The 14659-nt window shown below is 38.2% G+C and overlaps 1 protein-coding gene across 5 annotated transcripts in view; it reads right to left on the reverse strand.

The window, feature by feature from the left end:
* The window catches only part of PREX2 (phosphatidylinositol-3,4,5-trisphosphate dependent Rac exchange factor 2), a 347111-nt gene that overhangs the window by 59755 nt on the left and 272697 nt on the right, over nucleotides 1-14659 (reverse strand). For all 5 annotated transcript variants that reach the window (XM_045063234.1, XM_045063231.1, XM_045063230.1 and 2 more), the window contains one exon: nucleotides 261-363. In XM_045063234.1, the coding sequence (XP_044919169.1) occupies nucleotides 261-363 (103 nt within the window). The remainder of the gene's footprint in view (nucleotides 1-260; nucleotides 364-14659) is intronic.

Below are 14659 nucleotides of genomic sequence, written 5' to 3' on the forward strand. Positions count from 1 at the left end.
CCTCTTCAGACATCTCTTTTTGCAGCTTGGCTACATTTCTTGGAGAACCTTCATATAGATGTCTGTACTGCCTTCATCTCTGGGAGTGTTTCTTGTCCATACTTACCCTCTGAGCCTGGAAAAATGTCCCTCAAATCCAGGCACCCTTGAGACATCTGATAAATGCTGATTATTCTGACAAAAATTGATAAATCCTGATTAAAAGGTAGTTTCAAATCCAGGTCCTGTAAAACAGTCCCTATACAGTGCATGAGACTTACCTGCTTCCGCATCACGTCAGTGGCCTGCATGATGTAGCGGGGAGGCAGCCCGTGGCTTCGGGCCAGAATGATGGCCTGCTCCAGGGTCACGCTCAGAGTGCACCTGTGTGCAAAAGCAAAAGCGAGTCAAATGCCTCGGGCTCCCATTAAGCACTTCAAGACAGTTTGGGTTACTAAATGAAGAGGGATAGAATATACTCCTCCTACTCTGTTTCCTCAGAGAGTTACTCATTTTTCTTTGGGTACCCCCCCAGGTAGTCATAAGTTTACATGTTAATAAATCTCTGCTTTTCTCTTATTAATCTGTTTTTTTACTATTAGGGTTTCAGCTAAGAACTCAGAAGGATAGAGAGAAACTTAATTTCCCTCCCCTACCCTAACTGCATAATCAAAAAGCGCCAGCCAAAATGGAAGCGGCTAGACAATGAACCATAGATTTTTTTACACAGAACACCTGTTTTTGTTTTGGTTTTAAGCAGGCTCCACGCTCAGCGTGGAGCCCAATGTAGGGCTTGAACTCATGATCCTGAGATCAAGACCCTGATCTGAGTACAAGAGTCGGTTGTTCAACTGACTGAGCCACTCAGGGGTCCCTAGAACATCTGTTTAAAAAGAGTTTATAGAGCTGGATGATGGAGGTCCTAAATTAACTATTTAAATCTAACAAATTTATAATGAACTATGTTTATGAAAACGTTTATATACATACAGTTAAACAGAATTATAATAAAATCTATTATCAGATATTATTCTTTACTGGTGTTTCATGTAATTTAAAAGAAGAGACTTCTTAATATTTTTCATACATGTCTGAATGATAGTTAATAGATCTATACCCATTTATGCCTAATAACTTAGAAAAATAAACAGTGAAATTAATATTCACTATGATCAAAATTGATATTTTAAGGGATACGGGGTGGCTCAGTAGGTTAAGCATCTGCCTTCAGCTCAAGTCATGATCCCAGGGTCCTGGGATGGAGTTCCTTATCAGCCTCCTTGATAAGCAGGGAATCTACTCCTCCCTCTGCTTCTGCCTGCTCCCCCCCCCACCAGCTTGTGTTCACTCTCTCTCTTTCTCTCTCTCTCTCTCTGACAAAGGAATAAATGAAAAAATAAAATCTTAAAAAAAAAAAAAAAGAATTGGTATTTTAAAAAGAATGCTTCCTGGGCCTAATCTAAAAGACTGTAAAAATTTTAAAAGGAACTTTTAATTAATAAAACAGGAATGTGATGCCCAGAGCAACCTTGAGAAAATTCAGAATTCAACCCCTGAATTCACATTGGTGAGCCTTCATCCTTTGCCTTCCCTTTCAAGGCATTTCCTTTATGTCCTTCCACATTTTTTTTTTTTTTTCTCTTTGGCAGTTCTTAGATCCTATTTATTTGCTAACATTACCAGGTGCTCGTCTTTGAATTGCTTTTTAGGGACCCTTTACATACATTTCACTAAAATTTTCATTACTTTTTGATGTTTTGTGTAAAATTCATATGAGCAGATTTTGTTATATTTTACTTTTCCATTTATGGGTATTTTTTTAATATAATTTTTTTTATTTTTTATAAACATATATTTTTATCCCCAGGGGTACAGGTCTGTGAATCACCAGGTTTACACACTTCACAGCACTCACCAAAACACACACCCTCCCCAATGTCCACAATACCACCCCCTTCTCCCAAACCCCCTCCCCCCAGCAACCCTCAGTCTGCCTTGTGAGATTAAGAGTCACTTATGGTTTGTCTCCCTCCCAATCCCATCTTCTTTCATTTATTCTTCTCGTACCCACTTAAGCCCCCCATTTATGGGTATTTTGATTGTCTTTTTTCCTGTTTCTGCATTTACCTACCTGTAGTTTGGTGTTTTTTTTACACATGAATTTATCCAGTTCTGTCCAGTTTTTTCTTGCAAACGAAAGGTCTGGAGACCTTCTACATGAGGAATAGCTAACTCACCTATCCTGGGTTAGGTAGTTGGACTACAGAAGTCCAACACGCTTGCCACATTTTGATACTGATGAGTTAAGAAAAAGAGGGTAAGGGGCTTTAAACATTCCTGCTTAAATTTTGGAAAGACCCTGACAATGTGTAATTGTATTATTATGCATCATTGGAATCTAAGGAGAAACCTGTTAAGTTTCACTGGCTATTATTCATAGACCTGACAAGCATTAACATGACACAAAACTCCTTAAAAAGCATTAGTAAAACATAGTCAGATGTGCTGAATGTTACAATTAGCTTTTGGTAGTAGGTGATATTTACAAATATTTAGCGTTTAAGTCTGATAACAATAGATACTTGTCGTTTTACATGCTCTCACATGCCTGAGAGAGCCAAGGAGTACAGTTGACAGTTCACGCTGAAAAAATCAATTTTTCACAAAGCATTTAATTGTCAGCTTACTTGAGAGACCATAACCTTTTTTTCCTCCTTACTGTCTCCTCTACTCCAATTTTAGGTCTTTATTGATTCTAACATTTTAATCAATAACCCTCATTACACTGACTGAATGACACTAGGAAAAACATCTTTATCTTTTTTTTTAATCTTTATCTTTTTTTAATCAAACTGAAATATGTCTGTTATTCTAGATAAAACATGACTTGCCCTCATCTGCTTGTAACACTGACTTACAAAGAATATTTAACAAGTAGCCCATAATTTTTATCCATTTTTAAAATCTTTTTAAACGGATTTATTTCTCCCTCCTTCGGGCTGTAATAAACAACAGTAGAGTAGCAAATTATCTGCCAGAGACTTTAGAAGAGTTTACTGTAATCTCCTGATCAATCAGTGTGGTCAACACCATGCTCTCTGAGAAGGTACCTGAAAGTGTCATTTTTTAAAACCAATCACGCACATATCACCTAATGGAAAAATCTTCCTTATAATGGATGTATGCTTTCTTTCACTACCATGTCCAAAACAGACAGCTTTGTCTAGCTATATCTGCCCGTCCATACTAACCACTGTGTATGTTTTAATTAGGTCCTAAGATTAATTCAAAAATTTTACAAAACATGAAACATTTAGGGGCACTCGGGCGGCTCAGTTGGTTGAGCACCTGCCTTCAGTTCCGGTCATGATCCCAGGATCTTGAGATGGAGACCCGCATCGGGCTCCCTGCTCAGAGGAGAGTCTGCTTCTTCTCCCTCTGCCCCCCAACCCACACGTACTCTCTTTCTCACTCACTCGCTCCACTTCTCTCTCTCAAACATATTTAAAAAAAAAAAAAAAAAGCTTTAAAAAAGTGTATTTTAAAAAAAAAGTGTATTTAAAAAGATACAACAAGGTCAATGTGGGAAATACTGCCCGAGTTTGATTCACAATTTGTCCAATTGAGGCCTACTTTTTCCTTCATGGCATCACAGGATTCCATTTGTCTGGATTAGGCATGTGGGACAAAACCTAGCAGTAAGCCCGCAACTTTGCTGTTAATATATCACTATAAGCCTCGTAGCTTTCTCTCTTCTCTCAGCTTTATCAATCTGAATGTCAACTGGAAAAATTCCGCATTTGCAAGAAGCATTTTGATTCTAGCATTCTCAGAAAGATTCCAGATCCACAGAGTGGCACATGGTTTTTCAATGGTGCATAAATGGATACTCAGAGTCAGGTTTTACAAGAGATCATTTCATTTTATAGGTACTTTGGTGATTACCACTGAGACAGCTCTGCTGACTCTGGGCAAGAGAATAAAGGAGCATTAGGACGGCTGGGAATCCTAGGCACATCTGTTGAGTACAAGAGTTCTTATCTGACTCACAGATTTCCTTTCTAGCTCTGTTTTCACATTAGGCAGTTGAATTAAAATTTAAAGAAATCTATATTTTGGCCCCATCCTGGAAAATACAGGCCTTCGGTCTTCAGCTTCTTCTAGCTATAGTGTCATTTTTAAAATTTAGACAACCTTTTTCCTGGGAGTCACAAAAATGAAAAAATAAAGGTCACAGAGTAGACTTTGTCCTTCTAAAAGACAAATATAACATATGCACTGAAGAAAGTTGCTCCATAATTTGAGCAGTAAGAGTGACAGTGCTGCTTAGGGTATACTCCTGAGAAAATGTATTTGACAGGGCTATAAAATTATGCAGAAACTGTGAATTTCCCCACAGAAAGAAAAAAGAAAGGGTCAATATATCTGTGCTTATAATGAATAAATCTTCTTGACATATTGTGTATTAAGAATAGATCCCACATTGCATCAGAGATTCAGTACATTTTTAATATGATAAATGTAACCTGTGGTCAAGGGGTCCGATTTAATTTGAAAGGCACTTTGATTTAACTGTGGGATGGAAGAGTCACAAAGAAGTAACTTTTGTTCATTCATCCACTGAACAATATTTTTTGAGTGTCTTCTTTGTACCTACAAGTGCCATGAGATGCTGGAAGAAGGAGATTGGCTATCAAGCTAAAAACGATTGGAAATCAGTGTTCCTCACTCGTATGGATCCCTAGCACATTGTTCACAGAGTCACATGCTTTTATAAATTTGCAGAAACAGAATGTTTTAACTGCAAATGGTTCTGACTGCTGTCTTTACCGTGTCTACCGCAATTTCCCTCTGTCGTGTTCTGCAGTGTTCAAATGGCCAGGATTATCTGGAACTGAGCTAAAGAATGTAGTATTATGGAGCACTTAGGCTAGGCTGACTAGAACCTATGTATGTGATTCACAGTTACTTCCATTTCTAGTCAGGTTATTATAGTCTCATGGTGCAGAAATGGAGTCCAGAGTATTCGTACCACCCATTGTGCAAACTCACTCCCCTAATGTTCAAAAGGAAGAGCAGGACCCAAGGTTGTAATGCAGTGTTCATATCCTGGGACACTCAGGGCTATATGTGGTCGAGGGAAAACCAGGCTAGAAATGTATAGAGCCAGAAGCTAGTCTGCTATTCTTCCAAATGTCATGGTTCACATGCTATAGAACTTTATAGGGGTTCTCATTTTTGACAACAATTTAAAAGTTTATAAGGAATTTAGCAACAGTGTTGAAATTAAAAGCCTTTTCTTTTCTTTTTAAAATATTTTATTTATTTATTTGACAGACAGAGATCACAAGTAGGCAGAGGCAGGCGGTGGGGGGGGGCAGGCTCCCTGCTGAGCAGAGAGCCTGATGTGGGGCTCGATCCCAGGACCCTGGGATCATGACCTAAGCTGAAGGCAGAGGCTTTAATCCATTGAGACACCCGGGTGCCCCTAAAAGGCTTTTCTAATCAATAATTTTTCTTTTTTTTTTTTTAAAAAGATTTTATTTATTTATTTGACAGAGAGAGAGATCACAAGTAGGCAGAGAGGCAGGCAGGCAGAGAGAGAGGAGGAAGCAGGCTCCCTGCTGAGCAGAGAGCCCGATGTGGGACTCAATTCCTGGACCCTGAGATCATGACCTGAGCCGAAGACAGCGGCTTAACCCACTGAGCCACCCAGGCGCCCACTAATCAATAATTTTTCTTAAAAAAATTTGATCAGCCATGCTAGAGAAAAAATACTAAATTGTTTTCCCATTCTCTCTATAGAAGATTATATCACAAAATGATTATACATTGAAGAGGCAGTCTGGAGAATCTGTTACAAAAACTGTGGAGGAAAGAAGTGCAGAGGTGGGTCAAGCAATCAAGTAATAAAAACAGTGTTTTGCCTTTCAGATTTTATAATGCTTGTGGTACTTGTTAGCACTTTAAACTTTGTAACTTTTTTTGCATTCCAAATAAATATTAAGTTTCACTTCTATTTTGTTTCATAAATTTTCTATTCTTTTTCTTGAAAAGGGCACTTAACTTCAGATCCCCAAATCTTTATCCACTCCAGTGTGATACACTGGGGATACAACAACAAACAGAAAAAAAATTTGATCTAGAGATCAAATTTCAGGGGGAAGAAGAAAGAAAATAAGAAGCAAATACATATACCAAGTGGCAATAAGTTATCCAGAACTGTGAAAATTTTAAGGGAATAGAAAGTGAAGTGGGTGCAATGGCAGAGGGAGATGCTGTTATCAGAAAGACCATTTCAGGGAGAGGAAGTGCAAATGCCCTGAGGTTAATGCATGTTCTGTCTGCCAAAGAGCAAGTGTGGAACTCAGTGTGCAGGAGCACATGGAGTGGAGAAGAAGATGAAGTTAGAGAAGCAGTCTAGGCCCCAACATGTATGGCCTTGGGGGTCAGAATTTAGGACCAAGTGAGTCCTTCATTTATTTCCTTGGCTGATGTGAAAAAAATTTCAACATTTACATTATGTGATGTAAATCAACAATTTGTTAAGCAAGTTATCAAACTAATTTACTAACCATGAATCCTTAATATGCTATCAATACTGTATTCAAAGCATCTTCAGTTGCTTTCCAGGCAGCATTTACAAAAGCAAACTTTTCATCCTGATGCTTAAGGATTTCTATCAACTAGTCTCCCATGCTCCATTCCATCTTCCCAGCACCCCAGCTATATTCCAACCCTCCCCAGAACTCCGTTCTGCTTGTGGTCAACATCTTGGTACCACTGCATGAATCTTTCTGCAATTAAGGAATGCCTGTCCACTTTTCGAGTGTCTTTCAAAATACCACAACCTTTCTGAATGTAGAATAGTAGTTGACAACATGGATATCCCAACCAGAGGTACTGGGATTTGAGGATGCCTTGTAGGATTTGGGCCAGGTTACCTCTACTCTCTGACTCATTTTCTCATCTATGAAATGACAAAAACTGGCATATTGGCTGCATAAAGTTCTATAAGAATTACCAGAAGTGGCATGTGTGATCACTTAGCCATGCCTGCAGTAATGCGGTTCCCATCCCTTTTTGCTCCTGAGCTCACACTGGAAGTCCGCCTACATGCGCTCATTATGGGCAACATATTACTTGGAAAATCAGAGGAATGTGGGCTTTCATAAATCCCATTTCCCAAAACCTGCTGTATTTTAACTATTTACAGAAGCTCTTTCTGATTTTTATTTAAAAAGAAAAAGATGTTCATTAAAATGACCTTGATTAATTTTTATAAAATTTTATGATTCTATTAGTTTTACAAAATGATGATGTTATATGGTTATGATAAGTTCATGAAGTTAATGACACACTTCTCTGACTATTTCCTTTATACACTGGGGTTTAGTGGAAGTAGGTTCACCTGACTATAATTTGGTACTAATATGCGTCCAATATGCGTCTAATATGCGTCTTTGTGATTTTTATTTCATATTGTTGTCCCAACTGATTCTAGACCTCAGGTATCAATTTTATTTTACATGTCAAACTGTAGAGTAAAGGGTCAGGGATAGTATATGAAAGAGCCTCCTGTTGGCCAGTCCAATTTCCAGATGGCAGGGTACAAAAGATCAGCATCCAAACGTCTCTGTCAACTAAGTCTCATTGGAGAGACAAACCTTATTTTCCTAAATTACTTTAAATGCAACATATTGTATTTTGACCATTTATTAACTCATGTCTATTACACTATATTTAGTTCACCTTGTAAGACTTCAAATCTGGAAGCAAGTTACTTTAGTTGTTTTTTTCAAAGAAAAATGCTAGTCCTTCTCTTTAAGATGAGTCATGACATTTCTATAATAAATTACATTAAAGATTCTCAAAACCCAAGAATCGTCTACATATTTGGCCATTTACCATGATTCCATACAAAAACATCAATTGTATTCTGTTACCTTGTTTAAAAAAATTGGGGGGTTTTAAAATCCCCAATTACCTTTTAAAACCTTCAGAGCTCTAATGCTTCATTTAATGTTGATTCAAATTGTATTGAACAAGGAAGCCAAGTTCCCAAGGGTTGAAATGCATTAAATTGAGCCTTTGGGGACATGTATCACATCACCCCTTTTGGACCACAAGGGTGACACAGTAACTCACAGGGAAACTGATGTGGGAAACCAGAACCATGTGAGGTTTATGGCTTCGAGCTCTGTTTTCTGAAAGTGGATTTATTTGCTGAGACTCTTAGTTCACAGTCAGGACTCTGCTGTTTTCCTTAGTAGCTAATCATTACATTGTTCTTTCTTGGGAGTGATCACAAACTTTTCTTTTACTAGTGCAGAAGGGTCATTCAGATTTGACACAACACTAGTGTGATGAAGAGCTCTGAATTTGCAGCCACAATAATTTGCCATAAATTAACACAATATCGAAGATTAAATGAGAAATATTAAAGTAGAAAATGCAACATTTAGCAAGGGATGGTTTGCTATTTATTTCCCCATATTTGTAAAATTGAGGCTAAACATTATTTTGAAAATTTCTACTGTACCCCTCAATAATGTTACATATTTAATTACAACGGAAAACTATCCTCCAAAGAAGACCCACTGGATTCACTGGATTTAGGGATATGTGTTGAGACTTCAAAAGCTTCTTGAGTAGCGATTATAACTGTTTAGTGCAAAAATAATAGAATTGGGGTACTTGGAGAAGTATATTCTCTTTTTTGTGTGTGCTCCTGCAGTATAATTAGCATAATAATTTCTTATTTGAAAAAATAGGATATATGGGAAACACATACCCACATCTAAAGGCATGCATGGGGGTGAGTTTAAGGGTGAGTTTGACCATATGTCAAACTACAGTTTTGACCAGTTTTGCAAATGGCGACATTAGACATGACCCTTAACCATCTGTAGAAACTGCCTAACTACTGAAACTCATCTGAAACCTTTGCATCAGTATGAAGCTTGAGTTGATTTTGTACTAGAAAAATATAAAGTGAAGCAAATATCACACAATTCTGAAATCAGTGAGTTTTGTTCTGCTGCAGAATTCTACATTCTGATTTTGGTGTTTTTTTTTAACCTCTGGACTTCCCAGTGTACCACCTCATTTTCACCATCCTTTGTAACTCTGATGATGCCAGTTAGTCATGGGAACAAGACGGAGAACATTCCCCTAGGGCAAATGCATCCCTCAAGTCTCTATAGAAGAACATCCCGAGGAAACTATTATTTTGATTATATTCTTCACTTGAGCTGTAAGTCTTTTTATGGTTATAGGTGTGCACATCTAGTCTTACAGATTGACATTTTTAAAACACGAAATAATTTCCCCCTTTTCTACAGAAGTCTTTTTTTCTCCTTTAATTAAAAGCCAGACCCATTATACTTGTGCAAGTGACTGTCACAAACAAGTGATTAGGACTCTAATCACCTATGGTTCTCCCAGAGACTCTGCTAAGCTGATTACCTGGGCGGCATTCGAATTTCACAGAGAAATAATGACTATTTCAATCTCAAGAGAATGGAATAGGTGAAGTAAACTGAAATACAGCAGCTACTGCTGCTCTTTGCACAGAAGCTTTTTATGATAGATGGAAGGCTCCGCTGATCGCCTGATTTTATGCACTCGAGAGCATCAGCTGAACTTCTGTCCTGGGTAGCCTAAAGCAGATTAGTTCCAACAATCTTTGAACTAAAGCTACATTTCTTCTTGTTGGAAAAATATAAATGATTCTGCTCAGTTTCCAAGTGACTTTACTTCTTTGTGCTTTTCTCATGCTCCTGGCCTTATTCAACTATGATAAAACAAGCAGTTGTGGGAAAACACCCAAGTTTCTCCATTGACAGTGGCCCTCGTAAGAAAGTAGTTAGAAGAAATAAGATGTAGAGATTATCTAATTCCTTAAAGTTTTCTTGTGAAATGATATTTTTAGTATCTTCAATGTTCCCATTTTTACAAAACCTTCCCAGAGTTGAGTGTGGTCAAGATTAAAATCACCGCTTTCCTAAAATCTGTCTAGTTATTTATGATTTACCCACTGTTTCACCTCCAGACTGAGAAATGTTATAAGCCCCCAGGCGGTCACACTAAACTCATCCATTATAAGAGATGAATATTTTGTACAGTTCCACCTAGTGGAACTAGTTGTACTAGTTGTACTAGTTCCAGTCTAGTACCTTTCATGCTAGTTTAATTTCCTATTTCTTTCTGTGTCATAAATCTCTCCTCTCTAGGAGCACCACTAATATCTCTTGCCTATTTTGGTACAATCTCTCCTGACTCTCCTAGTCTTGCCTCTTCCTAGTGTTTTTACCCCATCACAAAGGTGATCACTTAAGCTAGAGGAAAAAACAACCTTAACTTGACAATGGCAAGGCCCCTGGTATCTTGTAGGTCCTCTTTTGCATATGAAAATTCTTTTGAAACCTCCCTTTTTCCTTCCCCCCCCTCCCAACTTGTAGGTATATAATGGGCCACTTCTCTTGACCCCGGTGAATCTCTTTCTGCCCACAGGTCCTGTCCCCTTGCTTTAATAAACTACTTTTTGCTAACCCTCCACCCCAAACAAAAATGCAGATGAAAGGGGCTCTTGGGTGGCTCAGCATCCCACTGTTGATTTCGGCTCAGGTAGTGATCTCAGGGTCCTGAAATTGAGCCTTGCTTTAGGCTTTGCACTTAGCTCAGAGTCTGCTTGAAATTTTTTTTTCTCTCTCTCCCTGCCCTTCCTCCCACCCCTGCTCACCTGCTCTCTCACAGTCATCAAATAAATAAAATCTTTTAAAAAATGCAAATGAGAATGCAAATATTCAAAGGCTTCCCACTTCTTAACATGCAATACAAAATGTTCACAATATCACAATACGGTGCCTAGTTTTCCTTCTTCATTCTTCCACTCTACTATGTACAGTTCTCTGAAATCACCCATAGTTCTCACGTAGTTCTCACGCACTGCTCCCTCATGGACATGATCTCAGAATCCTTGGTCTGTGTCACCCATCACTCCTCTCACCATGCCGTACCATAGTTGTGGGAAAGGTGTAGGGCTAAAGAACATAGGCATTGCAGGTAAACTTCCCATTTGGAGCTTGGATTTGCTAACACTGTGGGAACTTGGATGAGTTACTTAAGCTCCTGAAACTGTTTCCTCAGTTGAGTTTCATGATATACACACCTCAGAGTGTTGTTTCCAGGATTATATGAAATAATCCATATCTAGTACTTAACACAGGGCATAGCATGTAGTATATTCTTAAACAAATGTTACCAATTTTTATTAATATTACTACTGCTACCACTGCCACCATCAGGAGCTGAACTGGTATCTAAACCCACAGTTGCTTTCCTAGACTCTACGTACTTCCCAGGACTCTGTAAGTGTTCCATACATACTTACTGAAAAAAAAAAATTATATGAATTCTTAATGTGTGCCAATGGTATTATAAGTATACTCCTCAAAGGTAAGATTCATTTCTTTATGTTTTGTATTTGCTCAATGTATTGTATGTGTTTGTTCAAGAAGTGTTCACTGCTCAAATAAACTTGTTGAAGTAATAAATGTAATATAGGGACAATAAATATTAGTAAAAACATAATCACAGATTCCCTTATGGCTTCTAAATAGCATATGGCTTTTCTATGAAAAATGGCTTGCCTTCCCTTTCTCTGGGTGTAACCGCAGCTCATACCATGTCTTTTGATTAACAACTCTGGATGAGTTTTGGTAGTACTTGGAAAATATATGTCACAGTATTTCCAATTAATTATTCTTAAATTAATTCATTAATTATTTTTTAAAAAATTTTAAAAAAATTTATTTATTTGTCAGAGAGAGAGAGAGCACAAGCAGGGAGAGCGGCAGGCAGAGGGAGGAGCAGACTCCCCGCTGAGCAGGGAGTTGGATGTGGGACTCAGTCCCAGGACCTGAGATCATAACCCAGCCAAAAGCAGACTCTTTACTGACTGAGCCACTCAGGAATCCCAAATTCATTCATTATTAATTACTTTCATCAAAACTGTCCAGTTATCATTTATCAATATTTTCTGGGTTCAGAAGAAAACATTTGAAACCCTAACAGAATGAGTTCTTTCACATGCTCAATGTTATATATTCTTCCTCTCTACTGTGCTTAGAAACTTATAAATCTATTACTTGAGTCATTTCATATAAAGTCAATCCTCTGACCATTTTTCTCCTATTGTCATCACTAAAGAGAAGCAATGCTCCATTGTATGGCTGTCTGGTTTCCAAGGTGGTTCTTTGTCAAGACACCCCCCACTTTTAAAAAAAGATTTTATTTATTTATTTGAGAGAGAGAGAGAGAGAGAGAAACAGACACCTCACTGAGCAGGCAGCCCAATATGGGACTCGATCCCAAGATCCTGAGATCATTACCTGAGCCAAAGGCAGACACTTAACCAACTGAGCTGTCAGTTGGACATTGTACTGTAAGTGCAGTGACCCAAGGACTCTCTCATCGCTCTGGTTTGGCACAGCACAGTGTACGTCACACAGTGATGCTCCATGGTTTCCCCCAGTGAATGAACGAAGAAACAAGTGCTAGCACCTGATTCTTTTCAACTCCTAAATATTTGTCTCTATTCTAACACATACTCTTGGTTTTTGACACCAGGAAAGAAAACTTCCTGTCCTTGAATTTAAGGGGATCCTGTTCAACTGCTCTTGAATGATTTTCTATAAGATACCCAAGGAGGATTCTAAAAATAGCTTTACTAGGGCCCAGTGTTTTGTGTATTCTATTTCTTACAGATCAGAGGAGTTAACTCATATTTCTCATACTCCTCTTTCATGTGATTGTGACTCATTACTGTTACTTTTATCTAGCTCTCTTGAGATATAATGGACATATAAGCTTTTGCAAGTTTAAGGTACATAACAGGTTCATTTGTTAGAGTTATATGTTCAAAATCATTACCGCAGTAAGGTTTGATAATACCTGTATCACATCACAAAATTAACCACTTCTTTTTTGTGGTGAGAACATTTAAGACCTACTTTGCAACTACTGTGCTTCGTGAAATAGTTCTTACAAGATCTCCCTTACATTAGTAGGAATGAGCTAATTACTTTAAACAGATGCATTTCATATATCTAACTCTATAATGAGAAGATGAATTCACTATCAGAAACACAGAGTAAGAAAGAAAAACTCAGTGTTTTACAGTATACGCTTTCACACACGTTGCTCATTTATTCCTTATGCCATCTTTTTCAGAAAGAAATCATTATAAAGTCTCTGAGAGACCAAGTGATGTAATCACAGTCACACAGCAAGTAAGTAACAGGATTCAAAACCAGTTTTCTGGGGGCGCCTGCGTGGCTCAGTGGGTTAAGCCTCTGCCTTCAGCTCAGGTCATGATCTCAGGGTCCTGGGACCGAGCCCCACATTGGGCTCTCTGCTCAGCGAGGGGCCTGCTTCTCCCTTCTCTCTGCCTGCCTCTCTGTCTACTTGTGATCTCTTTCTCTGTCAAATAAATAAATAAATAAATAAAACAAAACCAGTTTTCTGTTTCAAAATTCAGGGCTCTTTCCATCATACCAAAAACACATCATGTGGATTACTGCATTTAGAAAATTCCAGCTCCCCACATCCATAATTCAACAATCATAGTCTTGGTCTCAGCATTTATACTTTAAATGCATTGTTTTGGTAGAGATTAATTCAGCCAGCCCAAACTGCTTCACTATGAATGTACACTCCATAATATGAAAATACATTCATGATTAAAAAGGATTTAGATTTGAAGCTTGCTAAGCAAGTATATCACTTGTACAGCCATCAAGTAGGAAAAATAAATTAAAGGGAGACTACATGCCTTCTCTACTACAGATTTGCATTTCTCTGTATAAAACGCACTGTTCTCTGTAAAGCATGTTCATTCCTGCCGTGATCTCATTTATTCTGGCTTCTAATTACTTTTAAGTACTGAGCACAGAGCGCCAATGTGGAAAGTCTATTGACGACTGGAATGAAGCACCTGAATGAAGAAACTATTTGTTTAATGTTGTTTCTTTTCCCGGCTCCCTTTTATTACCTTATACCGAGGAAGAATTGTATAGCTGAGGGCTGATGCAATACGTTACATACTGCTCAATTCCCCAGGTGGATGCTATGGTTCGCCACACACATAAAGTCTCTGCAAAATTAATATGGAAAGGCCCGCTGCTGTCCTATTGATCTTTCCTACCTTGATCACCTTTAGCCAAGTGTTTGTGACAAATGGAAAGCTTGAGAAAATTGCCACAAGTCTACAGGGGTTTCCAAAACCTAACGCCTATGTCTTTGTTCCCCTGTAACAGAGAAGGCGCTTTTCAAATGAAACACGTACATACGTTCACATGAAAAAAAGGGCCAACAGATATTTGTTTTCAGCAAATTCACTCATCTGATACACACACACACACACACACACACACACCTAATAAGATAATAAATATTTACATTCTCTGTATAAGAAAATGTGAGTGACAGTCTAACAAGTGTTGCAATCCAAAAGCCCATAATCGCTCAGCCAAGTGTCCAGGAGATTTTCTAGAAATAACCTCTGGATGTCTATTGATGCTTTCAAGCTTATTGTTTGACTCTGGTCAAATGCGCAGTACTGATGAAATCTTCCCACAACCATTCGGGGTTCCTAGGTATCCCAGCCTGAGAGAGT

This window comes from Mustela putorius, unplaced genomic scaffold (assembly GCF_011764305.1).
Source record: "Mustela putorius furo isolate JIRA1106 unplaced genomic scaffold, ASM1176430v1.1 tig00003846_pilon_pilon_pilon, whole genome shotgun sequence".
NCBI lineage: Eukaryota > Metazoa > Chordata > Mammalia > Carnivora > Mustelidae > Mustela > Mustela putorius.